Genomic DNA, 21,504 nt, shown 5'->3' on the forward strand with positions numbered 1-21,504 from the left:
TATTTTAACCCCCACAGTAAGCTGCTGAATAGCTATTATTGCAGGACCCAGAGCAGACACTTCTCAGCCCATAAAAGACAAACATTAACTATGACTCACTGTTTCAGGACCCCTTTAAAAACACTCCCAAGCCATAAAATCACACAGCCTGCTTTCTCTTCACGCTAATATGAGTAACACACAGCTCAGCTGGAGTCATGGGAAATTATTTGTTTGCTAGCAGATGAGGCCTGAGATGGGAGCTCTGGGTTAGGTGAACAGGGAGCAGGCTACTGAGATGGAAGGAAAGATGCTGCAATGGAGAGCGGTTCCTAACAGAAATCCTTGATTTTGGGACTAATCTCAGTTAAAACATTGATTACTGAACCTCCCCAGAACAAATCGGCATATTTAGAAATGCTGCTGGCATAGAGGTGGGATGCATCACTTCTACAATGGCGGACAAAAAGCATGAAGTTTAAAAGTCAAATAAAGAAGCCAGACCCATCTGCCAAGATGAAGAAGTGGGTCAAATTCAAGAATATAAAGAATATAAAAAGTAAGGTCACATTTTTAGGAAATGGTCACAAGAATTTTAGCTGGAGGCTGATCAGCTGAAAATGGCAGAAAGAACAAGTCCAAGATCCACTAAAGATGTACTGTTCATAAGATGGCTCTTCAGTGAACCTATGAATGATACTGAAATGATCCTAAGATGTATTCAGCAATGGGTTTCCATCAGAGAGACTGAAGATTAAATACTTGATAATGGTGATCCATTTTTAGCCTAAGGCATATAATTTTATAACACATTTAATAATAACCAAAAAAAAATTTTTTAAAAAATGGAAAACAGACAGAAAAAAAGACACTAAGATAACAAAGGGGGAATGGAGACTGCCATAAAAGAAGTGATTAAAAGATCATGGCTGGCTTCCACTAGCAAAATGAAGACTGAGTTAGGATATGATTTCACTAAAGTAAATACACCTGAAGAAGATAATAGGAGAGAAGCTTTTGAAATTAAAGGACAATAATGCACAAGAAAAATAAATATAAGGTATATAAAGTAAGTATAAATACTTTAATGGTGAGCAGCAGAAAAGCTTGCAGCATGACACTAGCACAGCCTTCGGATGGGAGCAAAAGGGATTACATCCCCTAGTCTAAAGGTGAGGCTTGATTAGTTTATGAAGGGGCTCACTCTTCTGTAAACATTTAAAACAGGGGGAGGAGGAGCACAAGGGAGGGCTTGAGTGCCTCAGGCAGTGCAGAATAAAAGACAACCTTGTCATTTATTTATTTATTTATTATTTCCCCAGCATCAGGGGTACCACAGACAGAAACAAGCAGCAGGAATTGAAATGCGAGACAACAGCAAGGCCCCCAAAACTGCAAAGGTAGCTGCTGCCCAAAGCACAGCCATTGCTCACCATCTCTTCTCAAAGATTTGCCAATCAATACCATCTCACATTTGCTTCTGCCTTTGAAGTGATGCAATGTTTCATTAAAAATAATGTCCAGGCAAATTACAAGCACCCTCTGCCCTCCCAAGCACTATGACGGAGGGCTAAGAAGACTTTACTCAGGGGTTTAGGAGTGCTTGCAGAGGGAGTGGTGACACTGATGTAGCTGGGAACAGGGGAATTTGATCCTAGCTCTGCAAATAGAAACAGGAAGGTAAAACAAGCACCCAAGTTACAGCAGGCAGCCTCTCTGCTCCTGTTTGGGGCTGATCTGTATGAGAGTGAAGAGCACTGCAACATGGCTCACCAGGGGGCTGAGCACCAAAAAGTCTCACCGCAGTGGTGCAGGGGCTGCTGCCAGGTACACTGCCAAGGGTTTTCACCAAAGGAGTATTATGTCCCAAAAGCAGGGAATGAATGGTTTTGAGCATGAAATGCCTGGAAGTGGGTGCAGGCCACGAGGCCAAGGCAGGGGGCTGACTCATTTGGGTCAGTGAGACCTGGGATCCCTGCCACCCCACCGGTGGTGATGCTGCTCTGCGAGGGCTACCACCGTAGGACATGTGCTCACAGCTTTCAGCACAACCCATTTGGGCTTTTGGGCTGGCTGAAGCATAGGGTTGGTGTGTGTGCCCGTGCACCTGCGCGACCAAGAGTACCACTCTGGGACAAACAGGGCTGTGCTGGGTGCTCCCATGGGAGCCTTCGTTCCCCTTGCCAGCGGACTGGGAAATGGTATCACCCTGCTCTCCTCCCCTTCCTCTTACGCAATGCAGCCAGGAGGGGAGTGACTTGATTTTTTTTTTTCCTCTCTCTGGGAGTTGGTTTGCACTTCCTGCCCCTTCCGTGCCTTTGTCTTCACTGGACGCTGCCGAGGGCACACCTGAGGGGTGAAGGCACAGGGGGACAAGGGGGGACACCCTTCTCCTAGCATCGGTCCCACCTGAGACTGCACAGGTGGGAGCCGAGAGCGTTTGTCTGGGGGTGAGCTGCAGGGTGGGGGGACACTTCGGCCACTGTGGGGAGAGTGGGGACCTGGAGCGTGGCCAAAAGGTGGCATGTAGCTGGGCACCATCCCTCTTAGCTTCATCTGTCTTCTCTCTCCCTTTAGGAAAGGACTAGGGTCTCAAGGCAGTGAGGACCAGGGTGCCAGGATGGCCAGCAGGAGACCGGGTTCGCAGTCCAGACTTGGGGTCTGCCTGGTGCTGGTGGCAGTGGCAGTTGTCTTTGGTGAAGAGCAGGAGACAAAACCCTTTGGAGAAACCTGCCTGGAGGACTTTACGGTGGGGATGCCGGGTCTGGTGCTGGACACAGACGCCTCCGTCCAGAATGGAGCCACCTTTTTGTCGTCCCCCATGGTCCATCGGGGCAGGGACTGCATGAGGGCTTGCTGTAAGGACCCTGCTTGTAACTTGGCCCTCGTCGAGCAGGTCCCGAACTCAGGAGAAGACCACATCCAGGGCTGCTTTCTCCTCAACTGCCTCTACGAGCATACTTTCGTCTGCAGGTTTGTGAGGAAGGCTGGCTTTCTCAACTTCTTGAAGAAGGATGTCTACGATGCCTACGAGGCAATGCCGAAGCACGGATCTAATGGTAAGGTGCCCATAAGGGATCTGTGCAAACTGGGGCTGGGTGAGCACCGAGGGCTGCTGGCTTCAGTTCTTTCACCTCTCATTTGTGCAGCTGTGCTGCCAAATGGCCGAGATAGAGAGGTGATAACCTTGGGTTTGTGTACGCCTGTCCATGGCAGAGGTTTTCCCTAACTTGGATCCGTGCCTCAGTTTACCTATTAGCAAATGGAGCAGGAGCCATTCTTTAACCTATTTGAGTCGGGTGGAGTGAGTGTTTACTGAATGCAGGCTGTGTTTTTGATACTTGACAACTCAGAGAAAAAGGCTGCTGTTTTTCTTCTCCCTCCCCCCAGGCTTTTAAGGTTGGAAAGTGAAATCCCCTAAAATCTAAACATCGACGCCTTTTAAAGGGCCACATTAATCTGCTAATTGCTCAGGGTCAGGATGCAAGGTGCTTACTTTTCCTTACTCGCCGGGGCAGCGAGGTGCCTCAGTACCAAGGGGTTTGTTGGGGTTTGCGCGGTTTTGCTGGGTCGGTTTTGGTTAGAAAGCTCCCTGTCTGGAGGTGGGTTTCTCTTTCCCAGCTTCTGCTTCCCTGCTCGGAAAGTTTGCACCTGGCCTGGTGGAAAACAAAGTAATCTGTAGCTGGCCGCTTGCCATGCACTCTGCAGTCTCCGTAAACATGCAGTGTGTTCAGAAACACCAAAAACACACCGATTCCTTCTTCTGCCTCCTTTCTCCCTTGTTTTGGAGGAAGCCGAACAAGTCTCTGGCTTGACTGGGTGTTTTGGCAACCATAACCAGTTTATTACCTGTTGATGGATGGGCAGGGCTGCCAGGAGATCCCCATGCAAGACATCCTCTTCGGGGCCACTCCCAGCCCACCCTGGGGGCAAGGAAGAGCAGCTGTCCAGATGCCAAGGGCAGCAGCTGGTGCATGGGCTTAGGCCCTATCAGGTGAGCTGAGCGGTCTTAGATCTGCTGTGGGGATGTGCCAGCCTGTGAGGCTGACCACTTTTGTCATGGCAGAGGTGGTTCTCCTGTCCTTTCTCCCCACTAGTGGCATTTTAGTGCCTTCTGGTGAATCTCTAGCTCCCTGTTGCAGTAGTCGTCCCATGTCTTTGTTCCAGGCTCAAAACCCTTTCCAGGGGAGCTGCAGTTAGTGAGGAGCTAAGCCACATCTCCAGGAGTCCGAACTCCTACATGCTTTGCTGTAGGAGGAAAAGGGAATGCATCATCCCCAGTGCATCCTGATTTCACAAGGTTAGATTAAAATATAATGTGCTGTTGAGCAACGCAGCCCTCCACCAGCACAGACCGGTGTGCTGTACAGGGAGGCTGCAGCCCCTCAGCTGCAGGCCGTAGGGCCCAGCATGGCCTACGTGCTGGACTCTGGGAGGCCCCCCCAGATCACTGAGCTGCCTCGAGAGACGTTGTTTGCTGCTCCAGCCTTATCCCTGGCCATGGCAGGACGGGGTGGCTGGGCAGAGCTGGCTCTCCTGGCTACGTTTGGCATCCCAGCCAACGATAGGCAGGTGCTGCCTTGCAAGCTAGCCCTGACGCTGCTTCCTGAGACACTGTGGTGGGGCAGGAAGGCTGCGTGGAGAGACGGAAATCATGCTAGAAAGGCTCTGTTAGCACCACTGCTTGCCGTGCCCCTCCTCGCTCACGTGGGGCTTGCGCCATGTCGCTACTGCAGGTGTAGGAAGGGCTCGGTCCTTCTACACCCTGTGTTTGCTCTCGGAGCATGCAGGGTGCCAGGCAGGGCTCCAGCTGTGGCAACAGACACCAGGGAGCGAGCTTGCTGCTGTGTGTTTGCATCAGGCTGTTCGTGCTCTGCTTTGTTGGGAAACGCGTTTCTGGGGCTAAATCAGGCTATCCTGGCTGAGCCCTCCTCCCCGGGGCAGCTGAGTAGACAGTTAAGAATGCAGATCTTGATTTTGGTTGAGAGCCAAATAGAATCAACAAAAACAACAACCCCAAATCCCCCTTTCCTCTCCCACGTCTGTGATAGTGAAGCGGGGTCAGCCCAGGAGGAGGTGGAGGAATGTGGCTGCTGGGAGGGGGGACACGGAGGTGCAGGTGCAGGAGGCCAAGTCAATGCACCTCTGGGCACAATAAGGAAATTCGGCATGGGTTCAGTTTCTGGACTGTTTGAGGATGCCTGAAGAAGCAGGGTGAAACTGGTGAGTAAGGAAGCAGTTTTCAGCATGCCAGGCTTTCCTCCCATGTGTTTTTAGGGAAAAAAAAAAAAAAAGAAGAAAAAAAAAAAAAACTCTTGGACCTGATTTTGTGCTGCAGGCAAAGCTGTTGGCCCACTGTTGTGCTGCATCTCTGTGAAAATGGAAAGCTCTTCTGGAGCCTGGGTTGTCGTCACCCCCCCCAGGCTGGGCTCCAAAGGATGGCAGGAAGCTTATGCGCTGCTTTATAGTCCCTTTCCTTTACCAGCTGTCAGGTGTCCTCAGAGCCTCCAGGGTATGCTCCAGACAGTCTCTGCAAAAATGAGGATTAAAAGCATGTTTTCCTAATGAATAGTGAAATATATATTTATGTAGTTTAGAAGCCCCACTGGGTGACATTAAAGAAAAAAGCCACATATTCCAAGACTCACTGGGAGCAGGCCTGGTGAATTAAGAGGTTTATATGTGTTCAAGAGGAGACTAGATAATTCTTAAAAGAAAGAGCACACCTGCGGACTGCTGAATAGACAAATTTGATTTTGGAGTGTTTCCTGACACTGATGGAAGCAGCTGAAAGCTAGGAGAGTATTACGGGGGAAGCATCACATATCCTTGCCCCATTCTTGCTCTTTCTTGAGCATGCACAGAGAGACCACTGGAAACTGGGACAGGGGCACCCCTGATCTACCCCACTGCAGCCACTCCTGAGTTTTTATGTCTTCAGAAAAGATCTAAAGGTACTGATAAGAGAGAACACAGCTGCAATCTAACCTCTGCACATCATCTAAGTATGTTTTCGGTATTCTGGAGTGCAAGAGCTTCTGAATCCAGTATAAGATGGCGATGGCAGTTTGGTTCTGCCTCTTGCCTGCTCCAGCTCCTGTACATCCTGAAGCCTCTGCTGGCATTGTTAAGAGGCACTGTCCCCTTAAATCACTTCCCAGACTGAACTTTGCTGCGAGTTTTCTGCCTGGCTCATTCGGGAGGGGCAGGCTCACCGTGCACTTTGTCGGTAATAATGGAGCCCATTTTTGTTTAGGTAACCATGAGCTTATTCTGGTCTGGGCAAACCAGTTCTGGGCGTGAAACTGGAAAATAACCTCCCTGAACCTTTGTCCGTTTCTTGAACTGAACCCCTTGTGGTGGTTGTGAAACTCTCCTTGACTTTGAGTGGGAGACAGGCTTGCAGGTGGGAGACAGGGAGCGCGGAGGAACATTGGGGGTGCAGGAGGTTCCTGCTCCCACCTAGCCGTGGATGGAGCTTTGCAGGTTACAGCTTTGGTGACACACTCAAAATGGAGAGCTCCCCGGGCCGACATCTGCCTTTGAAGGTTTGGTCCAATCGCCATCCCCAGGTGCCCAGCACAGGGAAGAGGGGGAACTGCAGTGTTGGTCCCCACATCACCCATGCAGAGACCAATGATGGGTCCTTGGGGACCAGTCCAGCTCCCTGCTGCATGGCTGCAGAGAGGTTAAGCTGACCTGCTCTGTGCTTCTCCTGTAAACCATTGCACAAGCCTCTAGAAACTAATCCTGAGAGCTGCTTTGCCTTACATGAGTTGTAGGAAAACTTTATGGCTTTATTGTGACCGGATTTACTGCCCAGCCAAGACAAATCCCGGCAGAAATTTCTCTTTTTCCAAGCAACTGTTCTGTTACCCTTCCCCTTTCCCCCTTCCTCAGGCAAATTAACAGCACCACCACATCCTTTATTACCTTGCCTGTTATTGTGCAGTTTCCTAGTGCAGGTGGGTGAGATTTGCATGACCCCAAGCTGTTTGCTTTCGCATGGCAGCCTTGGCACACAGGGCAGAGCAGGGATGCAGTGCTGGCAGGGGAGCAGCACTGCTGCCCTGCCTCCTTGCTCGAGCTCAGCTGGCGCCTCAAAGCCTCCGAGGTTGTGTGTCTCATGCCTGGACACCAGCCTGGAATTTGGGTGGCCTTGTTTCTGTTCCCGCCTCTGCTGCTGACTTGCCTCGTGGTTTTGAGTAGTAGCTTTTGTCCACAGCGAGGTGCCTCCATGTCGCCAGCACTAGCACTGCTCATCTTGCTTCTGAGCTGCTGCTGGGGACACAAGCAGGCAGCAGGTGACAATACACAAGCAATGGCAATCTCAGCACATTCTGCAGTATTTTAAGTATTGCTTTACAGTCTCAAGTACTCAGGGTGTTATCTCCCTGAGCACTGGAATGAAGGAAATCTGGTTTTCTGTGAATTTGTGTCTTGAGGGCAGCAGCTGATGTGAAAGCCCCAAAAGAGAAGCCCTCTGCCTGTGAGCTTTGCTTTCTCCTGCAGGATTTCACTGGCACCTGCCTCCCCACCTCATGCTTACTTTTGCACCCCTTGTAGGAATTCAGTATCTTTTAAATTTCTGTTCCCCTGTCAGCTTTGGTTTGGATTTACTCATTGGTAGAGGTGAAGCCAGACAAACCGTATGAGCCTTGAAACTTACTCACTGTGTAAGATTTGAAAAAATTTTTTTAAAAAGCAAAACATGGGGCTTGAAATCTGAATATATTATGGGTCATTTAAATTTGGGATTTTGTTTTTAAGCATTTTGGATTTATCCTATTGAGTTTTTCTCCAGGATCACTAAAAAAAATAATTATCCTTTTCCTATCTATTTTCTGATTGGAAGCTGAAGTTTTTGCTTGATGATGTGACCTCAGTAGCTGGTGCTCCACAGTAAACAGCACAACAACATCATAAAGCTTTAATCTCCCTACTAATTATGGACTTCTAGACTTCTACGGAAATTTTCCAGAGACCAAAGAGCATTATAGCAAAGGCAACTTTCATTTTCCGACTGCCTTTCAGAGCAAAAAGAACTGAATGGAGGAGCTCCCTTCCAAGAGCAGCTTGTTGGCATTTACCCTGTGTTAGTAAGCACATGGTTATGAAGCTCAGGTGGAAAATTCCCACTGAAGGCTTTACACAGTCAGTGTAATAAAAATGCTCCAAAGTTGCTGAGCTTTCAGAGGTCCTAAGGAGAAAAGAGAGAGTCATCTGAAAAAGAAATCCTTTGTTCCTAGTGAAAGGTCCTCTTTTGCAGTCACTGCACACAAGCAAATCTTCTGGTTTTCTTGGGTGAACAGGCTTGGGAGTTTCTCTCGTCAGAGATGGAGTCTGGAGAGGTAGCTGGCCTGTTAATCAGAACAGACCTTTTACTTCACTGTTCAATCCACAAGCCAAAGCAACTAGATTTATCAGTGATAAAATGCTTTGCTTGTCTTTTATGTATGTATGTATGTATTTATTTATTTGTTACAGTGTGCATGCTTAAAAATGCCAAGGAAAAATGTGATCTGGAGTAAGATCTTGTTGTAAGATAACAACCAGCCTCTGTGGTGCTGAAGAACTGGTCTTTCCCTCACCTATTGGGCTCACCCTGACAGGAGGGTGGCAAGGAGCAGACTGTGTTTCTCCAGGTCATGCTCATGGTGTTTGCCTGTCAGGAATGGCTGGAACGTGTCCCCTTCCCAGAGCTCGTACTGGTGTGTACAGCATAGTTGTGTGGCTGTTTTCCCCTGTTTCTTTGGGGAGAATTGCCAGCTGCACTCATGCTTTTGGCTATGAATGCTCTTGTGGCCCTTGGTAAGATCTCTTGAAAATAAAATGAAACTCCGTTTATTCATTCTACCAGCTCTGCTCAAACCACGAGGCGCCAGGCTCACCCAGCCCAGCTCGGTGTCTTCCAGCAGCCTGTGTGCCAGGTGGAGGCAGGATCTATCACTTTGGCATGCTCCCTGGGGAGGGAGCAGCAGGCAGCAATGCCTCACCCAAAGGCCAAAGGACATCAGGGTGGGCACCTCAGCCTCTGATGCAGATGTCATCTTTCCAGCCCTCTCGGCCTGTTTTGGTGGTTGCTTGTCAAAGGCTCATTGGGTCATCCCACCCAACGCTTCCATGAGAAGATGGGCTAAAAGATAAGGCTGGTGACAGTCTGCGGAGAGCAGACCAGTGTGATAAAGTTAACTGCAAGCCCTGCAGCTGCACGAGCTAGAAGTAACCAGGCTGTTCTCATACACTGAAACCACAGTCTGGTGACAAGGGTGGCTGGGGACCAGGCTGCAGGTGGAGCTTGGGAGGGCTGGTACATAAATACCCTTGTAAATGAAATACCTCTGTAAATACCCTTGGCAATTCTGCATCTGAAAAGGCTGAGCACAGTGCTTGGAGGTCAAAAAAGGGAAGGTTGATTTCAACTGTGATTTTCTGGTGGCAGCAGCCTTTGTAAAACCTGAATGGGACTGATCATCTTCACTTCGTTTTGGTATTTGAAGATATGGAAAATAGAAGGTTCTGGGTGGACATGTGGCCAGTCTGACCTGGAATACATGTTGCAAAACCCTCCATCCTATTTAATTTATAGATGAAAGAAATGGTAGAGTGACATAGCTAGATTAAAAATGAACATTGATGCCATTCCAAAAGGCTCAGGCTGAACTTGAACATTATGTCTTGGACTTGGTACGGGAACTACCAGGTGGAGTTTTATGGCTGGATGTACGCAGGAGACAGTCAGGACAAAGGGGGTAATGAGTCAGGCTTACGGTGTCACTGCGTAGTCTGATCTGGCTGGCATGGGCAGAGATCAGTTTTCCTCTCTTAAGCGCACAGCCTGGAAAAGTGCTTAATAGACTGAGGAGGCTGCTAGCAAGCTAATCCGTGTGATGGCACAAAAATAATAACGGCGTGAATGGCATTTGCGTGCATTTTCTAAGGCGCGTGTGTCAGGGTGTAAGATGAGGTGGAGGAGGGCTGTTTGCCACCCAAACCCCACCTTGCACAGTTAAGTACACAGCACAGCACTTACGGCTGGCAGTAGGAATGATGAGAGTCCGTCCCACATTCTTGAACACCCACATCAGGTCATCTCCCGAAGTGTCGGGGTGGAGATTGCTCTGTGCTGTTTTGCGAGGATGTGGTCCAGCTGTCAGAAGCACGGTGGCTGTAGCCACAGGGACACCCTCCTCCAGTGACTCCTGTGGGCAGAAACAGCTCAAAGGCACTGACAGAGTGGGTTGTGGAATTGTTAAATTACAGAGGGCAGCAGTAACGGTATTGATCACCAGTTGCTTGCCCAGGCTGCAAGAAGCACAGCTGTTTAAAAGTGTTTTTCCTTTTAGTGGATGATGTCTGTATTCATTTACCCCAGAAGAGTCCCCCCTTCCCCATGATGGAAACAAGGACTGGACCCTTCAGCCTCTTACCCGAGCCTTGCTCTGCACTTCTTCCACAGATGACCATCCTCCGATAGCCCGCATTGGCAGGGACATGCGGGTACAGCCGGGGGAGCCAGTGATGCTGAGAGGCGCAGAAAGCACAGATGATCATGGGATTGTCAGCTATGAGTGGAAACAGATCCTCGGTGACCCCTCTGTGGAGATGAAGGTAGGGAGATGCATGAAGGAAGCAGCTTGTTCAGTGTCACCTGCGGTCTGCTCCAGGCTGGGCTCTCCATGTTTAGCTGAGCTGGAGCAGAAACCATGTCTCCTGGCAAGCTCCAAGATTTCTGGAGTGTGAACACCATCTTGTAGATGTTAAATGTGACTTGTGGCTCTAGAAGAGCAAATGGTTGCTGTTAAACTTCCGTGAAATACTCTAGAAAGCCTTGGAGCTTGTATGGAGCTCTTGTGGAGTTCCCATGCAAGAATTAGCAAAGGAGTGTACCAGGCCTACAGCTGATTTTGAAGACTAGCAATATCTAGCTCTAGGGTGCTGAAGGGGCTACAGAAATCTGGAAATGCTGCTTTCCTTCTTTCTTTCCCCTAGCACAGCCAAAGCAACTTTCACCCTACCCACCCCAAACAAAACTAAACAAACAATAACTAACTAACTAACTAAACCAAAACAAAAAGAGTCATCTTTATCTTTACTCCTCTTACCTACTTTGGAAGAGTAGGAAATACGTGAAGACAATTAAGAAATATTTGAGTATTTTAGAGCAATGCATAAAGGTATCACAACTGCTACATTTCAAAATGCTCTGCTTAATGAACAAGTCTGCCTTTGCTCTTTGGCCATGCGATTTCCTGCATGACACTGGCTGCAAAGTCCAGGACAAACTTACCACTGGCCTTTAGTATTAAGCTAATGTGTTTTTAGTGTTTCAACTACCTTAAGAAGTTATATAGCAACGCTGTCTTGAAACATAACTAAAAAGGCAGAAACGGGATAGAAATAGATGCCCAGCATTGTCAACAAACTTTGAGAAAAAGTTTGTGTTTATAATAACAAAACTTTCTTTTCTGACAAAATAATTTATTCTCTTTTAGAAACCTCTTAGCAGGCAAATAAATATGCACTCTATTCAATTTCTGAAACTCAATATATTTTCCATATTCCAAATTAAATATATTTCTCAAATATACCTAGCGTATTTCCTATGTGCTATATAAATTATTCATGACAACTTTAATTTTTAAAGAGGTAAAATAAAAACTGCAGACACTTTAGGCCTCTCCAAAGTCTTTTGTTTCCCACATGCCTTCACAACATCCCCAGACGTGAAAATTCTCGTTAGGCTTCTGGTACTCTTTTGCTCTGCTACTCCAGCTGGGTATCAGCAGTCAGAATCCAGCCTGTGGATTTGTGAGGCACTGTACAGCACTGAGATATTTTTAATGCCAAAATTCTGCTTGATTGTTTCCAGCCAAGTTTCTTTCCTCTTAATGCAACAGAAGCATGGGTCTTGCTTGGCTTTGCTCATGCCCTCATTATGTGTGACTCTTCTCCATTAGCCTTTCTTTTGCATTCTCAGAAGCAGGAAGAAGACCAAGTAGAAATCTCCAACCTACAGGTGGGCACTTACGTCTTCCAGCTTACTGTCACAGACACCGCCCAGCAGAGAGACTTCACCAACATCACCATTGTGGTGCTGAATGCTGAACAGACTGAAGGTGAGCCTGAGCCCACAAACATGTAGCTGGAGTCCCCAGGCCTGGGTGCTGTTCTGGCATTGCCAGTGCTCGTCTCAGGGGTTAGATGGGAGAAGAGCATGGCCAACAGACCAGGCTTGCATGTCGGCTTTTCCCAGTAAAAGTCTGCACCTGACAAGTAGTGGAAAGTCTCTGCATTCATAGTGCTCTATTTTAGAGTTTTCCCATCCTCTCCAGAAGTGGTGCAATAATCTGTTCCTCTCTGCATGACACTGCTCCCTCTGCTGGGTAACACCAGAGTGGCTGGAGCCTGGAGTTTATCAAGGGTGTAAGAGAGGAGAGCCCAAAAGGCCTTGTTGACTCCACAGTTTTGTTGTGAAGGGCCTAATTCCCTTAAGCCACAAGACAGGTGGAGCTGTCTGCATGACATTCAGAGTCGCCCCAAAACGTTTAGTATGACAACTACATTAGCAGCAAAGGGTTCTTGGAAAATGGTTGACTAGAATTTCTTCTTCTACCTCAGGTACCATAAGAATATAAGAACAGGCATATCAGGTCACTCTAAAGTCTGCCAGAAATCCAGTACACTGCATCCAACAGCATCCAGAATTTGATACTTGTCAGTAGCTAAAATATGACAAGCTATCAGTAAATCCCTAGAATGCATGGCTAGTCACCAAGGAATTTACAGCCTTTTTAAGCAAAAGAGGATGTCTTCATGTTAAATATCCATGGATGACTCTTTTCACAGCAGTAGCACCCTGAAGAGTTTCATAGATGAACTCTGTGCTGTGTGCTTTTACGAATGTGGCACCTTCTAATTTGATTTTGTGGCCATAAAAGCCTGCCTCTCATATAAGTAAACATATAATGTGATTCCCTACTTGCCTTCTGCATACCACTCAGGATTATGTAAATCTTTCAGACAAATGTCTACACCGTTGACAAAATTTCCTTTGAAAGATTTTCTCCTTGGTGTGAATGTAAAGCAAGCTAACCAGAGCCTTCTGTGCTAACTTTCTCGATAGAGCATTGCTTGACTCCAAAGAAGGTGGGTTGGTGTCGCGGCTCTTTTCCACGCTGGTTTTACAACCCAGCCCTTCAGCAGTGCGAGGAGTTCATTTTTGGCGGATGCAAGGCCAACAAGAATAACTACTTACGGGAAGAGGAGTGTAAACTCGCCTGCAAGAATGTTAAGGGTGAGTCTGCTTCAAAAATCGACCCCCTCTTTCTCACAGGACTGGGATGTCCATGTGGGCAGGTACTGCAGCTTTTTGGCTGGCAGCTAGCGGTAGAGCTGAGGAGACCTGGCTAATTACGGTGGGGAGTCCTGCAGTGCTGATGTGTCTGACCCAGTTCCTGGAGCTCTGCTCCTCGCTCAGTGCCAGGTCAGCTCCACTCAGTCAGCATCAAGCGTCACCACAGGCTTGTTGGTGTAACCAGACAGGACAGGCAGTGGCAAGAGCTGGCTCATTCTGGCTCAGCCTCTTCAGAACCAGGTATACCTGGTGTGTCTCTGGCTGCAGAAACCCTCACCAAAGTCTTGTGCCACACCTTAAGCCTAAATTCAGTATTTGCATCCCACACTGCTACAGGTCTCTGTTCTAGAAAATATATATTTATTAGGTGAAACATGAAGGCAATATAAAGCTGATCCTAAGCTGGCAAAGTGATGTGGTAGTAAATTTATTTTATTTTTCCCCTTATCTCTTCAGGTTCCGTTGGTGGGCGACAAATGCCAGGTAAGCCTCCTGCACCCCTCTGTAATCCTACCCTAAGCTCAGGCTTAGTGTCTCATATCCATTCCTGTGGCTTTTTGATTAGCAGTCAGTGTGGAAGCGAGGTGTTGGATACTAATTTCTCTACCAAGCCTTTCACTTTCACGTCATAGGTTAATTCAGGTTGGAAATTACCTCTGGAGGTCACCTGGTCCAACCCACTACTCAAAGTAGGGCCAGCTCTGAGTCATGTAAGGTTACTCAGGACTGTGTCCAGGCCAGTTTTGGGTATCTCTGAGGAAGGAGATTTTATGCTCTGTCTGGACAACCCTCATTATATTTTTTTCCCTTTTATGGAATCAGTTTCCCTTGTTGCAACTTGTGTCTGTTGCCACTCATCCTATTACTGTGCACCTCCAAAAAGAGTCTGTCTCTGTCTTTTCCATAACTTCATGCTAGGTCATGTGCTCCAACCTCTTCCTGAGTCTCTACAGCTTCCCTCCGGTATGCCAGTGTCTTTTGTGACTGGGGAGCTCAGACCTGGGCACAGCACTGACCAGCTGGGACCACCTCTGGGGCAGAGGGGAACAGCCACTTGTCTCCGCCAGCTCTCCCAGCCCGGCGTGCAGTTGGCCATCCTTGGCACAAGAGCTCTCTGCTGACACACATCCAGCACGTCCATCCTGACCCCCAGGGCCTCTTCTGCAGGACTCCTTTCTCTCTTCTTGGTGTCGGACCGGTGCTCTTGCATGGGGTGGTTCTGTCTCAGGTGTGGGACTTTTAGTTTGCTGCTTTGTCTTGGCATTTGCCTTTGCACTTCATGAGCAAAGCTGAAAGCCTTCTCCCGCCTACCCTGCTCTCCCTGCATGCCACTGTGTCCCCTGCTGCCCCATTCCGTATTACTCACAAGCTTTTAGTGGCTTCACTTGCCCCAGTCTCTGCCCTTAAGCCAGGGACTGGGAAGCCTGCGGGCAGACCCTCCTGGTGAAGACAGAGGCAAAGAAGGCATTGAGTCTTCAGCCTTTTCTGGGTCTTTTGTTACCATGTCCCCATGGTGACTGGAGCATTAACCTGTCTTGCTTCCACGTTCGTGAGCTTTTTTTTGAGAGGAAGCAAGGCTGTTCCCAGATGAGCGCTTGCCTTATAAACAAGAAACTGCATTTTTTTTCTTTTTTGACTAGAGTGGCACTGAAGAGAGAGCTTTGCCAGCCCTATCACCAGCTTTTAAGTCCTTCATAAAGCATCTACGTGGCAGGGAGAAAGAATGAATTTTAATGAACTATTTGAACTGTTTCTGATGTAGTATGCAATGGGAACTGTCAGGCCCCCTCCTTCAGATGCAAGGATGGCTGCTGCATTGATGCCTATCTGGAGTGTGACGAAACTCCAGACTGTGCTGATGGATCAGACGAGGTGTATTGTGAACAATGTAAGTTCTTCAAATTCTGGGTTAGAACACTTAGTATATGCACAGGAATGAGCACAATATAAGTTGCATCTGTTGACTCAATGCTTTCTGTTGCCCTGTATTCTTACTGCTGACGCTGCATGAACTCTTTTTGCAGTATTGCCATATTTGCAGGCTCTGCTATCTCCCTTGTTGCTGCTGACTGCTACAGCTGCTTTTCCTGCTGGGATGTTCCTTGCACTCTCTTCGCTGTGCCTGCCTGTAAGACTTGAGAGCCTGTCCTCTCCTCCTCTTCCAGTATTTTATCTCTGAATGACCTCACCTGCTCTCCTCATCTTTGGAGATGGGAAAATAAGCCGTTATTTCTCCCAGTTTGTCCAGCATCTCAGTCCCCTCAACATCCTCACATTATGCTAATATAAATGCACAGTGGCAAGCTGCTGAAATTTCTAATCCCTTCTTCCTTCCTCCTTCTTCTCACAGTATTCCCATAATCTCTTCCCTATCTGTGTGCATTTTGTTACCTTTCTAGGCTGCAAGCATATGATTTGTTTCTCTTAACCTCTCATTTCCCGCACTAATACTCTTTCATACTTTTTAAAAATCTGGAGTGAGAACAGTTTCCCCATTTTTCGTGATGTAAAAATGTAAGAAAGTAGCCTTTGCTTTTCTTAGTTTCTCCTCTGTATTTGTGGAACTGACATTGGGAATAGTTTCTAGTTGTTACACGTTATTTTCCCGTGTTCCTTTCATACCACTGAGATATCTAAGAACCTCAGGTTACATCTTTTTCCTTGGCTTGTAATAGTAAACAAATATTCAGGAAAGTCCTGTCTGCCCATGTCTAAGTGGATGGAAGCTTTTCATTATTTTTTGTATTCAACTGGTGAGAGAAGTTTTAACATGAAATGTTTCTTTTGCAGATGCTCGTGAGTTCAATAGACTGCAGAAAATCAACATTACACAAAAGCAGGGTATGTACAGAGCACCTACGCGGAGATCTGCCAGCTTTTGCCTTTCTCTTCAGTTTTGTAGTGGCAGCTCACCTTGGCAATGCCAATTTGAGCATCTGCCAACTGGGCAGTGAGCACCTGAGAGCCACAGGTCTCACCATGGATGCCCTCTGCCACAGCGCTTGTGCTCTTCTGCCATGAGCAGATGTTCCTGCTCTGGGAATGTGCTGCTTGGGCTAGAGCATCTCTCCCTTGCTTTGCCAGATCACTGTGTGGACTTGCCCAACACTGGGCTGTGCTCAGAGAGCATCCCCCGCTGGTACTATAACCCATTCTCCGAGAAATGCGACCGCTTCACCTATGGGGGCTGTGGTGGCAACAAGAACAACTTTGAAGAAGAGGGAGAGTGCATGAAATCGTGTTCAGGCATCACAAGTAAGCAGACATAGTGAGGGCTGGAGTTTTACTGATCAATCTTGGAAAATCCCTCAAGATTAAGTTCTGTGGTGACAAAGAGCCAGTGACTTGGGAGCCTTCAGAGAAAGCAGTTGTGTTCTCAACCCCTGGCCATGCCCCAGAGCGTTCTGCAATATACAGTTGCTTGCTGGGAACAGTGCATGTCTACAGCACTTCTCTGGAGTGCAGTCTGCCACTTCTCAGAGCTGAAAAAACGTTTTGGGTGCTGATGTTTAAAAATGTTCAGAGGAGCATGACAAAACCAGCCAGAGATACGGTATGGCCTCTGAAAACAACATCATTTTCTAGCTTGGCTCCAGCTCTCCACAAGAGGGACGGGAGAAATGAAGAAAATTCTCAATGACACATATCAGGAAGGAGTTTTAAACAAACGAGGGAAAACTTTCACACTGTAGTGCCCTGTAGGTGTTGCTGTGGAGACCAACAGCAGACCTGGGAGGAATTCTGACAAACTGCATCTGCTAGGAGGCAATGTTGCTGCTTTTCTGAAGTGACAGCCTCAGGCAGAGTGTGCCTCACAGGGCTGCCCCAAGAGCTCAGTACCGGGGCTGTCAGGAAGGGTGGTGTATGCATGTAGTCACTTCACTGTACTGGGAATGCACTCCTATGAATCCTGTCTTAGCCCTTATCCCAACCTTTCTTTGTAAAACTTTTTTCCTGTCTCTGCTCTCAATTCAGAAGCAGATGCCATTGGCCGGAGATGGGAATCATTCGAGCCCCAGGGTGCTATGCTAAGTGAGTAACAGTTCTTCATACAGAGCTTCTTTGTTGCTTTCACTCTGTCCTGAAAAAAACAGCGTCCTGACTTGTGGGACACTAGCAGTGGCCAGAGAGATTCTTCTGTGGACTGTGTGTCTCTGGGCCAATTTCTCCATCTGTGACTCAGTAGCTCATAGCAAAGGCTCCCGATTTCCTTTTTATCAACATGCATGAATGTTCAACATCAAAAAATGACAAGGAAAATTCTTCCTAATGGCCATATTTACAAAAGAACTGCTAGCTTCTGGGAAAAAAAAAAAAAAAAAAAAGGAAGCCCAAGTGATTATGTGAATAATGTGTGGTGCTTGATTGTGGGGACATCTTGTGACCCTGTACTCCCCTCTCTACAATTCTAAAGAACACCAAAGCCATTGAACTACAAGTTCTTAAAGTAACAACGCATTAAGCTTGGTGTCCTTTTTCACCACGGGGCTGTAAGACTTCTTTCTTTAGTAGAAAACTGGAATTATATCTTTCTGTTCTTCAACCCTAGAGGGTGATTTAACCCTCACATTCACCCCAGCTCCCAAATGTTCACCATCATGTTGATCAATAACATAGGAGTTTGGTCAGTTGTAAGGCTGTTGACTGCTGTGCTCACAGCACTGCTGCAAGCTACTTCCCCTCAGACCCAGCCCATCCACCACAGCTTGCTCCCATGGCATTTTTCCATGGCGTGCTTCTCTGCGACCACCCTGCTGATGTATGAAGAAAGGTCACAATTAGAGAAGTGTTTGGTGTTTGTACATGGGCAAGTCTGCCAAAATCACTGAATAGCCTTTAGAGGGCGTGGTGCATCTGAGAAACGACAGGAGCCTTGACTTGAGAGATGATGGCAGTACCTTGTCTGTACCCTTATGCCATGTGGTTCTCTTCTTTGCTCTGCACCCAGTTTTGCAGTGACCACTCGGTTGCCAGCCCACCCCTCCTCCTTATGCCATCATAGCTTCTCCAGCAGCTTTTGTGCATGCTCCTTCCTGACCCCCCATGCTGTGCCAGAGCTCGTGGAGCAGCCCTCCTAACACATTCGTGTATCCCCTGCAGGTGCCTTTGAGGTGGTGATTGCTGTCCTCCTCGGCGTCTGCATCATGGTGGTCCTGGTGATCATCGGCTACTTCTTCCTGAAGAACAGGAGGAAGAACAGCCGTCGCCGTCAGCCGACCACTGCTACCAACTCCACCCTCTCCACCACAGAGGACACCGAGCATCTGTTTTACAACGGTGCCACCAAACCAGTCTGACCTACAGCCTCTCTCTCTCCAGCCGCACACTGGGACATTCCCAAGAACTTCTGGAGTTTTGTTTTTAGGCAGGGGCCTGTGCCTGAAGGGCTTTTTTTTTTTTTCTTAAAGACATTTGTAGCATGAGGCCAAGATCTAGCCATGATTTGGTGGTAATAGTGGTTGTGATTGTCCTGGCTAAATGGCTGCTCTGGACTGAGGACCTGGGAGCATTCTGATGCTCTCTGATGTCTGTCCCTTTCTAACCTCAAACAATCCAGTGAACACTCTGAATGACAACTTTCTTCCTTCTCAAACCTGGAGCACAAGTCAGCTCTACTTACTGAAGGACCCTGACATTGCATCTGTGTAGCGTTCATATTGGTGAATGGTGCAAGCTCACCAGAGCCAGCAATTCTGTGTTTGCAGTGCCGCTTCCTTCCACCCAGCCTCATAGTTTCTGCCCTTTCCCCACTTTGCAAGGTGGCCCTGCCTTCCAGCAGTCCTCCTGGTCATGGTGAGCCTTGTGGGGACTGTGTGCTTCGGGTAACTGGCTGGACCTGTTCTGAGAGCTCTGCGACACTGTCCGGTGGTTCCTGTTCTCATGATTTCTCATGACAGAAGGAAACAGAAATACCTGTTTTAATCACTAGGCTTTGCTTTTTAACAGAAAAGCGCACCTAGATTTTTTTTTTTCTGGCTGGCTGTCACATTACAGCCACCTACATACAGTATGTGTCCACCATTTTCTCTCCCTGAGTTGCCCTGGTTTCTTTTCCGGTGTTCAGCCTGACCCTGAGCACATTGACATAATACCTATTTATTCTCATTTGAAATGAAAGGGAATGTCCTGACTTTCCTGCTGATGGTGAGGGGAGGGCAGAAGGACCCAGCTCCCCCCATTGCTGCTGTGGTGCCAGCCAGTGCTGACCATGGCAAACCTTGTGCTCCTAAAGGGGCTGCCCAGAAACCTTGTGGGAAAGCACTGCCTGGTGTTTGGGAAGCATCCTTTGAGGGAGGTAGGGAAGGAGAGGTTGTTGAGGAGACGTGCAGTGAAGGAACCAGAGGGTTCCTTGGAGGCACTGAGGCCATTTCCATGGTCCTGGCTGTCCCACCGAGCAGTGCCAGTGGCTGCTGCTCCTCCAGGAAGCTTGTGCTGCTATTTTGGTTTTCCTGCCCTCTCCTCTGAGCACACAGCTGCTGACCTGAGTCCCTGGCATCAGGAGCAGGCCAGCTACATCCTCCTTCCTGCTGGCCTGTCCCTCCTGGTGCAAGATGAGCCCAGCACCGGGAGGTCCAGAGCTCATCCCTGGCCTCGTGGATGCACGTGACAACCCCACCTCACTGAGGTCCTGTGTGCTCCCCGTAGGCTGATGTAGCAGGGTGCCCCCCAGCTCTGTACGGCTACGTCTGCAGCATCCAGGTTTGTGCCTCTGGTTGCTGAGGGCTTCAGCTGTGGGCTGAAACTGCTGTTTCTGTAGTGCCTGCTACGCCCTGTCAGGAATGGGGTCGGCACCAGTCCCTGAGCCCCCTGTGCCTGCTGTTCCTGGAAAACTGCTGTGAAGAGAGAGGAAATTGGGTGCGTGCGTGTGTGTGTGTGTGTGTGTGTGCAACAAAATACAAATCTATGTACAGATTTTAGTTTAAATGCTTGGAGCCTTTCCAGGCTGAGGGCTGTGATGGCTCGGGGCATGGCTCAGCTCCCATGTGCAGCTCTGGGATAGGCGCTGGGTTGTGCTAGTGCCTGGGCTGAAGGGGAAGAAATTTCTGCCCCCAGACTGGTGACAATCTGACTGCACGCTTCTCCCTGTCACAGCAGGGCTCGTGCTCTCAGCCATCTGCCCCAGTGTCCCTGGGGCAGGTCCAATTCCTCCATGGCTTTTCACGGTCTGTCTCGTATCATTTCTTCCATCGCTCCGATTTTCCCACAGCCTATGCAATAAACTTACCATCTTGATTTACTTTTTGTGCATTCACTCTGATAATGCAAGTTGCAATAAAAGGGAATTGTTTGTCTTATCTGGCTTGGGAGTGGTGTCTGAGAAGCAACGACCTGCAGAGGGGGAAGGTGCCGTTCCCATGCCTGCTATCTCCCACCCTTTCATCTGCAGGTGTTGCTGCAGCCACAGTGCCGTGGTTTGGGGAGGGCTGGGCGGGGGGCACAGCGCGAACAGGTGAATACAGCAGGTAGGGTTAACTGGAGAGAGCAATCCTGCCTGGGGAGTGCTGGGGGTGAGATCATTGCCCACTAAGTCAGGGAGAGATGAGGCAGGGTGTAACCTGAAACTGGGTTCCAGCTGGTCAGACTGGTTTCCATCTGAAACCAAGAGCAGGCACTGCACTTCAAACAGGACTTGCTCTCCTGCATCTCCAGGCCGGTGAGATGGAGCTTAGTGCGATGGAAGGTTAGCTAATGGGCCAGGGACGTGCATTAAAACTGGGCTGTCCTGCCCCTACATCACCACATTGGTGATGCTGGGCGTCCCAGTGCTGCTCCCCACCAGGAAGGTTTTCTGCCCTGTGCTCTGCTCCTGGCTTTGCCCTGTCAACACCATCTCTCTGCTCATGCCTGACCTACACCAGCTGTCCTGTGCACCCACACTACCCCTGTGTGCTCTCTGAGGGGCTGTCCCAGGAGAAAATCTCGATGGGGTCACCAGTGCGTGGCAGGGAGCGAGTAACCCGTGGTGTGGATGTTGGAAACAGGCTGTTTCTCTGATATGCCCAAAGAGAGAGGGCTACGTGTGTTACACTCACATTCACTTAAAGCTTGTCATCCTGTTCCAAGCTTCTTTGGGATGGAGGGCATGAAGTGTGTCAGGCTGTCAGCACAACCCAGGGAAGCTCGGAGCCTCAGCAGGCCCCAGTGCTGCCCCCTGTGAATGTGTGCAC

At 48.5% G+C, this 21,504-nt stretch overlaps 1 protein-coding gene across 2 annotated transcripts; it reads left to right on the top strand.

The window, feature by feature from the left end:
• The first annotated feature begins 2,239 nt into the window (after positions 1-2,239).
• Positions 2,240-20,631, top strand: SPINT1 (serine peptidase inhibitor, Kunitz type 1). 2 transcript variants are annotated; one of them, XM_068683840.1, is made up of 11 exons: positions 2,240-2,402; positions 2,557-3,038; positions 10,439-10,590; positions 11,960-12,098; positions 13,106-13,276; positions 13,793-13,819; positions 15,099-15,224; positions 16,127-16,177; positions 16,421-16,591; positions 17,312-17,368; positions 18,437-20,631. In XM_068683840.1, the coding sequence occupies exons 2-11, from the start codon at positions 2,600-2,602 to the stop codon at positions 18,631-18,633; spliced, it is 1,530 nt and encodes a 509-aa protein (XP_068539941.1). In that variant the 5' UTR covers positions 2,240-2,402; positions 2,557-2,599; the 3' UTR covers positions 18,634-20,631. The 2 variants fall into 2 exon arrangements, with proteins under 2 accessions (XP_068539941.1, XP_068539942.1); XM_068683841.1 differs by lacking the exon at positions 15,099-15,224 and having other exon boundaries at positions 2,241-2,402.
• Positions 20,632-21,504: the final 873 nt, after the last annotated feature.

Source organism: Anas acuta, chromosome 5 (assembly GCF_963932015.1).
Source record: "Anas acuta chromosome 5, bAnaAcu1.1, whole genome shotgun sequence".
Classification (NCBI taxonomy): Eukaryota; Metazoa; Chordata; class Aves; order Anseriformes; family Anatidae; genus Anas; species Anas acuta.

What these genes read in the sequence shown, in the direction of transcription:
- SPINT1 (XM_068683840.1), top strand. Translation starts at nt 2,600, where the DNA reads ATGGCCAGCAGGAGACCGGGTTCGCAGTCCAGACTTGGGGTCTGCCTG. An exon ending in TGGTGGGCGACAAATGCCAG is followed by an intron (nt 13,820 to 15,098) that starts GTAAGCCTCCTG and finishes TTTCTGATGTAG; the next exon opens with TATGCAATGGGAACTGTCAG. An exon ending in GCCCCAGGGTGCTATGCTAA is followed by an intron (nt 17,369 to 18,436) that starts GTGAGTAACAGT and finishes TATCCCCTGCAG; the next exon opens with GTGCCTTTGAGGTGGTGATT.